We start from the raw sequence: 9,577 nt of genomic DNA on the forward strand, positions 1-9,577 counted from the left end.
GGCAAATTTGGCAGCCAGATCATCTTGACTCCAAGTCTCCAGCACCATACTGCCCTTCTACAAGAGAGGCAGGATGGGGCAATGGGAAGAGCTGGAGATGTGGAATCTGAGCAGCTGCATTCAGACCCTGCCTCTACGATTCACTGCCTTTGAGACTGGGCAAGTTCCTTAAACTTTCTGTCTGAGATAGAACAAGGCAATGCGTATAAACATATAGACCACACAGAACACGTAGGAGACACATGCTCGTTATTATCAGCGATCTTATTTCAGATTCCTTATCTGTGAGATGAAGATTAGATTAGATGATGCTTAAGGTCCCTTCGAGCTCTAAATCTGTATAAATGAATCCTGAAGTTACATAAAACTCTGAAATGTTGGTAAACGCAATGAGGGTAGGGAGGCTGTGTGTTCCTGCACACTGTTTCTGGGACTCTTTAGGTTCATACTTCAGCCTGTAGACCCTTCCCCCTTTTCTGAAGTCCAACCCTCCCTCCTTTCATCCACATTTGCACCATCCCCATCCCCATCCTCCCATGGTACCGTACAGTGGCATGTCCACCACGGTGGTGATGCCTCCAGCAGCTGCAGCCCTGGTGGCCGAGTGGAATCCCTCCCAGGCTGTGCGCCCTGGCTCATTGATGTGCACGTGAGAGTCTATGATGCCAGGCATGACCACCAAGTCCCCAACATCGAGCACCTGGGGAGGGATGGAAAAGAGGAAGGAAAATGAGGTGAGGGGTGAGCTTTGGCACTGAATGGACTCCATAAAATACACCTGGCGTCACGAGAAGAAAAGATCTGAGCCTGAGCCAAAGGCACTATCCTAGGAATACGGAGTCAATGGGGCACAGGGAAGGGATAACCGGAATCTCAGGGACTAGAATGGCATCTGTGTAATGATCTCCTTAAAGAGCCTCAAGAAAATTGGCCACTTTGTGAATGTACTTTGTGTGTGTGTGTGTGTGTGTGTGTGTGTGTGTGTGTGTGTGTGTGTGTGTGAGCTCAAGAGGGAAGAATCAGGCAAACTTCTTTGAGCAGATGGTAAATCCCCGGGAGGTTCAGCCCTAAGTAGTATTTCTAGGAGCAAAAAAGGGTGTGACTAGTCCTAAGATGCCCAAGTACAGACCAGAAAGAAACTGTCCTCTGGGCAGAGGTGGAGCCCCACTGGATAGCAGTGGCCAAATTAATCATTGCTTCCAGAAACTGTCCTTGGTAGGGACTGGTGGAAGAAGAGAGGAAATCCAGCAACTAATAATAATAATAATAATAATAGTTTAAATTTGCTCTTAGGGATTTCTTTGACCTAATGTGGCAATAGAACCGTATTGTTTGTACAATTTGGTGGCTACTACTCCCTAAATAGGGTGCACAGCCAGGACTGGGCATGCACGTGCACACATGTACCCACATATCTCCACGATGCTGCCTGGTATTGTGACAGGACATGGGATCATAAGAGTTAGGAAGACCCAAGTTCAAATCCTGCCAAGGACACTTTCTAGCTATGTGATCCTTTAAAATGAGGGCAATAGCACCTTTGGTTGAGAGGCTCAGAAGAGAGGATGTATTTAAAGTGCTTTGCAAACCTGAAAGGCTTAATCAAATACCTGCCTCTGAAGGTTATCCAGCTTATCAGTGACCCTCCTAAACTGTGGTGCATTGACCTAAAGCCAGTGCTCTTCACGAGGTCTGACCAGGGCAGAGGGCAATGGGATGATCACTTCCTTATTCCTGGAAGTTCTGCTCCAGCGTACACTAGCGCCAGCTCATGTTGAGTTGGAGAGACAGTTGTTAAATTTTCAGTATGATCACTGACAGCTTGGACATCAGCAAATTACAAATCAGGGTTTGATTTATAGTTTGCTGATCATCTGAACTTAGGAAAGTGATGGAGATGCAGATTAAACTTAAAATACTGCAGATGAAACTTTTGTGTACATTGAGAGGGGAGTCAGTAGTTAAACGTTTACCAGCACACTCCTCTCATAACATAGCCCAAGATGGCACTGGCTTTCTTTTTGGTTGCCACGTAACATTGTGGACTCATATTCAGCTTGCGGTCTTCTGCCCCTTTTCCTAATGAACTTCTGGCTACCCACAACCTCCCCAGCATCCTCATCTTGCATCTATGAATGTGATTTTTTTCAAACTGGTTGTGTCTTTACATTTATGCCTTTTGCCTAGTTCCTGGTACATAATAGGTATTTAGGAACTACTTGCTGGCTGACTGGCTTCATCTTATTCAGTTCAGCCCAGTGTTCTAGCCTCTTAAGATCTTTTTTCTTTTTTTTTTTAGGCAAGTGGTGTTAAGTGACCCTGTGACCAGGGTCACATAGCTAGCAAATGTCAAGTATTTGGTCTGAGGCTGGATTTGAACTCAGGCCCTCCTGACTCCAGGGCCGGTGCTCTATCCACTGCACCACCTAGCTGGCCCTCCCAAGATCAGCTTTTCTTCCCACTTTTCCCGTCTACAAATCTGAAAAATATTCTCAAACTATGGTCTTCAAACAAGCCATTGGCAATAAGACTGAACAGTCCAGAGCTGAGCACAGAGGGAAATCAAGGAAATCATTGGAAACCTCCTTCCAAAGAGTAATTAAACTATGAATGACTACCTTTTGGGTCTAGCCATTCCATAAGTCCCGAATCCATGTACTTGACCTGCCATGGGGTCCATAGCTCTCCACCTTTTCTATGGCAATTGCATGAAAGACTTTGTCAAAAGCTTGGCTAAAATATGGGCAAACTTGAGAGCATCCCCTCTGATCTACCAGGTCAGTATCCCCGTTCCAAAAGGAGATGAAGTTCATTTGGCACGATCTGGCACGATCTGGTCTTGATGAAGCCTGGCTGGCTCCCTGTGGTTGCTATTCCCTTTTCTAGAGTTCCCTCAACCACCGTTTTAATAGCACCTTCTACAATTTTGCTAAAAATCAGCGTCAAGCTTATGGGCTCATAGTTTGCAGGTTCCATTTTCTTTCCTTTTTTAAAAATTGATCTTCCCTTCTCCAAATCTGTGGCTCCACTCCAGTTTTCCATGACTTTCCAAAATTTGTGAAGCATAGCTCCATAATTACACCCACCAGGCTTTTCAGGGCCCGAGGCTAGAGTTGAGTTGGATGAGGTAACTTGAGGACAACTGGATGCTTTCCTACTCTCTCTTTACTTATCTTGCCTATCAACTCTCTATTAGCCATTCTGTTATGTTTTGTTATGCACTTTTCGGTCCAAAGAAAGCTCATTCTTCTTGGCAACAAAGGCAGAAATGAAAGGAGAGTTGAGCTGCACCATCGAGCTTCAATGGTTCCATGATTTCTTCTTTTGGACAGGGAGCTCAGTCAATGTCAGATACCAATAAAATATAACCAAAGGGTGTTTGCTGGGTCAGACGGGCACCCCGACGTGAAGTAAAACTCCGGTTTGGCTCCATTTGACTCATGAACCTGAATCGACGATGGTTGGCACAAACCAGGTAGGGCCCTCAAGTCCTCTGTCTGAGCCACGTCCCTCCATAACGACTGCCATCATTTAAGTGCACAGCTGTGTTGTTGAGGCCAGGCATGCGAAGAGAGACCCTGATGTCCTAAACGGAGATGTTCCTTGCTGGACGTTAGTGTTACCTCCTGACTGTAGGCATTCTTAGAGACTTTTCGCTCCGTGTCTAAGCAAAGCTCATTTTGAAAACGAATTAAGGGGTCTGTGTGCAGCCGTCAATCAGTCAATTAGTATTTATTAAGCCCCTACCATGTGCCATGCACTGTGCTAAGCAGCGGGGATACAAAAAGAGGCACCAGACTGTCCCTGCCTCAAGGAGCTTACAGTCTAATGGGGGAGACAACATGCACATAGAGCAAGCTTTTTACAAGATAAATAGAAAATAATTAACAGAGGGTAGCTAGGTTGGTGATTTTTTCATTCTGCTACAATGTCCAACGAAGGCTTATGAAGCAGCCAAAATAGTAGAGCCAGTCTCTCCCTGGCATGCCTGCGCATGATTAGAATCCCAACAACTCCGAGCTGGATCCACCAATCCATCAACCAACCGAGTGCCTACTGTCCTCCTGCACTGTTCTAAACACTGGGGATAGGCAACTCCTCTGCAGCACACCCGGCCAGGCACTATCCCCCCTTTTGCTTAAAGCCCTCCAATGAGGGGCAGCCCACTGCCTCCCAGGGCAACCCATTCCGCTCATGGACAGCTCCAACTGGCAGAAAGTTTTTTCACGTGTCTCTTTGCAGCAGCTTTTACCCAATCCTTGGGACTGTCCTAAGGGGCCGAGCAGAGCGAGTTCAGTCTGGTGTTGTGGCTGATGGACAGAAACTGCCAAAGTTTGACACCCAACACCTCTAAACCCATACACAGGAAAGGGGGTCTCTCCCCTAAGTGAATGTATCACTTTAAATCCTTACTTGGGCACAGTGTGATGGGGCAGGACGAGGGAGGAGAATCTGTATCTCTCCACTCCTGTGGGTGAAATGTGGCGTGTGAGCTGTGTGAGGGGGGCTGCCCATGGATGCACACAGATGATTGGGTAGTGGAGCCTGCACTAGAAGGGGCCTAGAAGGGAAGAGGAGGCCTCCTGGGGAGTTGTGGAGGAGGATAGATAGGTCAGGTCAGCTGAGCCGCTTATGAAAAGCGGAGGGTAAATGGCAGGAATCCTTAGGGAATTCAGTCCTGCATATCCGAGCAAACAACTTTGGCCTGCAGATAAGGCTGTATCCTTGAAAATGTTTACTCTTTTGTTCGAGATCTGAATATTTCCTTGGTCAATTTGCTTGACAAAGCCCAGAGAGCTGCCCCTGTGGACAGATGTTTCTGTTGTACAGGCCTATCCACCATGAGGTGTATGAGCCCAAGCACCTTCCCCCCGCCCCCCGGACTTCCTGGGGCTGGGCTAGGCTGCCCTCATACTTGCCTTCTCGCCCTGGCTCTGGACTCCGCTTCCAATGGGCAGAATATCAGCGATTTGGCCACTGGCAATGACAACTTCTGCTGGGATAATGGCATCTTTTATCACCACCCGACTGCTTCTGACGACTGTGACCTGCGAGCCCACCTCCATTCCAGCTGGTCCTTGGAGGGATGATGAACAGAGTTGGAGAGAATGCCATCAAAATCTGAAGCCAGGCCCTTGAAACAAACACCCCATTATCCTTTTGTCCACTCAAGTGGGCTATCCAAGGAATAAACATAAAGCCACTTTCCTTATGGTTTTTTTTCTTCAGATTTTGGGGGCAAATAATAGCTCATATTTATACAGTCTGTTAAAGTTTACAAAGCACTTTACATACCTTAGCTCATTGGAGCCCACAACAATCCTGGGAGGCAACTACTATTATTATTCTAATTTTGATAGTGAGGAAATTGAGGCAAAGCCAGGTGAAGTGACTTGCCCAGGGTGATACAGCTAGTAAGTGTCTGAGGTGGGATTCAAAGTCAGGTCTTCCTGACTCTGCGTCGAGCTCTTTATCTCACCACTATGTGGCTGACTTTCTGTGGCAGGTAACAGAGGAAGAATTATAACTTGGTGTCTAGCTAAGCTATTGTTTGTTGCCTGGGGGCATGGGGGGCATGCCATGAGATGGCAGGAACGTGTGTATCCGAATGTATAGTGCATGCATGGGGACGGTATGACAAAGGGGACCAGGGGCCAACCTTGGAATAGAGTCCCACCTCTGACCCATGGGACTGGGTGACCCTGCGGGCCAGTCACCTACTCTGTCAGTGTCCTCAGGCAACGAAGAATCCAGGTCAGACTCCACTGAATACACATCCATTGGAGGAGCTTTCACAGTGCTGTTTCCTCACACCAGCTAAATCACAGGGCCTGTCTTCCCATCACCACCCTCAGCCAAAGGTACATAAACTCTGTGATCAGAGCCCTGAGTCAGACAGCCACAAAGACGTTCCTTCATCCCTTCATTCCATCTTTTATCCTTTTCAGTCCCCTCTCAGTGTTAAGTCCCCACCTATTGGAGGTGCCCAGGATGCTCTCTAAAGGCCCTGCCTCATGATTGGGCAGCACTCAGGAGCTTGGGAAGCACAATCCTTACACCCATCCTGCTGATTATCCCTCCTTCACAGATGAGGGATGTAAGGCTCAGGGAAGCTGTCCCTTGTCTGTGGGCACCCAGATCGTCATTGTGGGAGCCACATTTGTCTCCAGGATGTCCCATGTAGGGACAGACAAAATCTCTGTAGAAAGTGCTGGATGTCTCTGAAGAAGGTGCCAAGCACCCAGCCCTTTCTCTGGGGACCACTGTCCTTCAGGGTACAGTTTCCAGCAAAAAGGAATATCTGTATTTTCAGCACTTAACATAGTGCCTGGCATACAGTAAGTGCTTAATAAAGATTTACTGTCTGTTTGTTGACATATTTCTTTTAAATACAGGCAGTGGGGAAAAGGGCATCACCATCTACTAGAGTTCCAAATCAGTGTGGAAAGCCCAATGACATAACGCTTTTGTTGTTATTCAGTCCTGTCCAACTCCTCAGGACCTCATTTGGGGTTTTCTCGACAGAGATACTGGAGTGGTTTGCCATTTCCTTCTCCAGCTCATTTTACAGGTGAGGCTTAAGGAGGGAATAACATACACACTCAATCGGGTGGGGAAATCTGTCTTACCCTACAGGAAAATGGGGGGGGGAAGGGGACAAGAGAGCAGGGGGATGGTAGAGGGGAGGGCAGACTAGGGGAGGGGGTAATCAGAAGCAAACACTTCTGAGGAAGGACAAGGTCAAAAGAAAGAATAGAATAAATGGGGAGGCGGGATAGGATTAAGGGAAATAGAGTTACTTTCTCACAACAAGTCTACTATGGAAGTGTTTTGCATAACTGCATATGAATAACCTATATTGAGTTGCTTGCCTTTTCAATGAGGGTGGGTGGGGAAGGAGGAAGGGAGAAAATTTGGAACCCAAAGTTTTAAAAACACATGTTTAAAAAATGTTTTCACATGCAACTGGGAAATAAGAAATACAGGAAATGGGGCACAGAAATCTATCCTGCCCTACAGGAAAATAGAAGGGGAAGGGGATAAGAGAAGGGGTGGGGGGAGATAGAAGGGAGGGCAGACTAGGGGAAGGAGTATTCAGAAAAAAAAATAAATAAAAAGAGATTTGACTAGGATCACAGAGGTAGCTTCTGAGGCCAGATTTGAACTCAGGTCTTTCTGACTCCAAGCCCAGCGTTCTATCCACTGTGCCACCTAGCTGCCCTTTGATGTAATGCTAAATAATTATAAATAGAGGGGACCATTGGATCTTTTGTTAAGAATGTGTCTCCCCATCTGGCCCAGGCTGGAAGTACAGGAGATACTCACATCCTGGTCCCACTCTGACGAGCTCTCCCCACCCCTACCAGTGCACAGATAACCCTAAAGTGAAGCAGAGTGGAAAAAACCAAGCAGCATGGGACCAAGGCATTTGCAACCTCAGAGGAAATGGCCATTTCCAATGGGGAGGAATAGTTCATTTCTTGCTTGTCCAGGGTTAGGGGTGCCCCCAACATCAGGGTACAGTGGAAGAGCTCTGGTGCAGCTCCAAGTTCCCTTCCATTCCCAAATCTATGAATCCATGATTCTTGGTGTCTCTGGGTTTGTCTGGGGGGGGAGTGAGGCTTGAAGGATGAGAAGAGAAGACAGGAGGGGAGAGAAGAAAGAGAGAAATAAAAGGAGGGCAAAGTGGGGGAAGTAAAGAGAGGGGGAAGGGAGAAGCAGGATAGGAGGAGAAGGAAGGGGATTTGGAGGGAGAGGGTATCAGTCTGGATCTAAGCAGCCCTGCCTTTTCTCATGTCTTTACTTGTCATGGGACCTGAGGACAAGTTCTGGAACCTTTTTCTATCCCCTCTGACTCTTAGTCTCCCCCTCTATACAATGGGGGCATTGGTGCTGGGTTCTACCCCTCCAGCAGTGCCTGCTGTGAAGGCAAAGAAGCTTGGGGAAGGAAGTCGGTGGAAATGGGAGCTATGGCAGGAAGAGAAGGGGGCAGAGTGGGTAAGGACAGATGGCATTTCTTTAGGGCTGCAAGCTTTACAAAACACTTTTCTCAACCTTGGGAGGTAGGCAGGTGGGCAGTGTAATTTTTTTTGTTTGACTCAAATCTGTGATTTCATTGGCATGGGAAAGGGGGAACTCCAGGTCAGAAAACTCCACAGATGCAAAATAGCAACAATATCAGGGGTCCTCTAGCCCAATTCTCTCATTTTACAGAGTAGGAAACTGAGTCCCTGAGAAGGTGGAGGTTCTCGGGTTTAGGGAAAGTGAAGTTGACTTCCACATCTAAAATACTGCATTCTGCTGGGGACATCCACAATGATGAGGCTTGCAAACCACATCGACCCTATGAGGGCTACTACCTTTCCCACTCTGGTTTTCTGAGCTCGATAACAAGCCTTCTTGGGGCAGTGTGGGGGTAAGAAGCAGGGCACTGCAGGAAGTGTGGTGCTCATCCCTCAGTTCCTACTCCAACAATCCTTGGGGTTGGTCAGTAGCTGTTCCTTTCCTGACCCAATCCAAGAGGTTCAAAAGGAGATGGTAGACAGATCTTTAAACCTCCCATCCTGCCCTTACACTAATTGATGGAGGTGGGGAAGGTGAGGTGGGTTGGGAGACTCCCCCTTACATTTCTCTTTAGGGTCTCAAGGTTTTTGCAAAGAACTTACAAACATTATCTCATCTAATCTTTACAACAACTGCCCAAGTAGTGTCCCATCTCCAAGCTGAGACAGGATCAGTGACCAGCCCAAGTAACTTAAATGAGATTCAAACTCAGGTCTTCCTGACCCCAAGTTCAAGACTTTACATGGGTGCAATGATGTGATCAAAATCAAGCCCCTTCTGGGGCCCCAGAGGCCAAAGCCCTGTTCTATTCTCAAGGCTCAGGCACCAGTCCCAGAAGCCGGTAGGGCTGGGCATCCTTGCAGGACCGGCTCTGGCTCCCTCTCCCAAAGGATGTTTGCTCATCACTCACCTCAGACTCTGCTGGCTGCCCCTTGAGGGTCCTTGGACTGCTAGGCTCCTGGCTCTAGGTCTCACCTTCAAGACCTCCTTCCTTCCCTTGGGTTTCCCTTCCTTTTATGCCAAGTCAAGCCCCTCCCCCACTTGCCTCCCAGTTCCGGTGGGGGTAGGATTTTCTGGCATTTCCAAAATGAGCTTTCACCCCGGAAGAGTGACTGGCATTCTGGGCAAACGCTGGGGCAGGAGTTGACTTTCATTCTTCACTGCCCCCTTGTCCCCATCCTTCTCCCACCTGGCTGACAAAGTCATGGGAGAAAAACAAACATTATTTTTGGTTTGTTTTTCAGCCAGCTTCTATTTATCAACAACTCAATACTATTTGGTAAGATCTTGAGCAAGGCTCTCCCCAGCTGTAGACCTCAGGCTCATTCTCTGCTGAGCAACTGAAGAAATTGGAGTGGAAAGACCCTTCTGGTTTGGACATTTTCTAAGGCACATAACCTGCCCTTTCTGAGCCCCTGCTTCCTCATCTGTAAAATGGTGGGGTTCAATGAGATCATTTTCTGGTTCCTTTCACTCTAAATCCTGTGATTTTATGATCTGGCGCCTTCTCCAT

General features: G+C 47.6%; 1 protein-coding gene across 1 annotated transcript in view; it reads right to left on the reverse strand.

Annotated features, from left to right (window-relative positions):
- Nucleotides 1–9,109, reverse strand: part of LOC110210152 (allantoinase, mitochondrial-like) — a 30,281-nt gene extending 21,172 nt beyond the window's left edge. The window contains exons 1-3 of the mRNA XM_020988981.2: nucleotides 8,975–9,109; nucleotides 4,920–5,077; nucleotides 549–700 (exon numbers count right to left, since the gene is read on the reverse strand). Of these exons, the coding sequence (XP_020844640.1) occupies nucleotides 549–700; nucleotides 4,920–5,066 (299 nt within the window). The 5' untranslated portion in view covers nucleotides 5,067–5,077; nucleotides 8,975–9,109. The remainder of the gene's footprint in view (nucleotides 1–548; nucleotides 701–4,919; nucleotides 5,078–8,974) is intronic.
- Nucleotides 9,110–9,577: the final 468 nt, after the last annotated feature.

The sequence above is a fragment of the Phascolarctos cinereus genome, unplaced genomic scaffold (assembly GCF_003287225.1).
Source record: "Phascolarctos cinereus isolate Bilbo 61053 unplaced genomic scaffold, phaCin_HiC Scaffold_7;HRSCAF=346, whole genome shotgun sequence".
In the NCBI taxonomy this organism is placed as follows: domain Eukaryota; kingdom Metazoa; phylum Chordata; class Mammalia; order Diprotodontia; family Phascolarctidae; genus Phascolarctos; species Phascolarctos cinereus.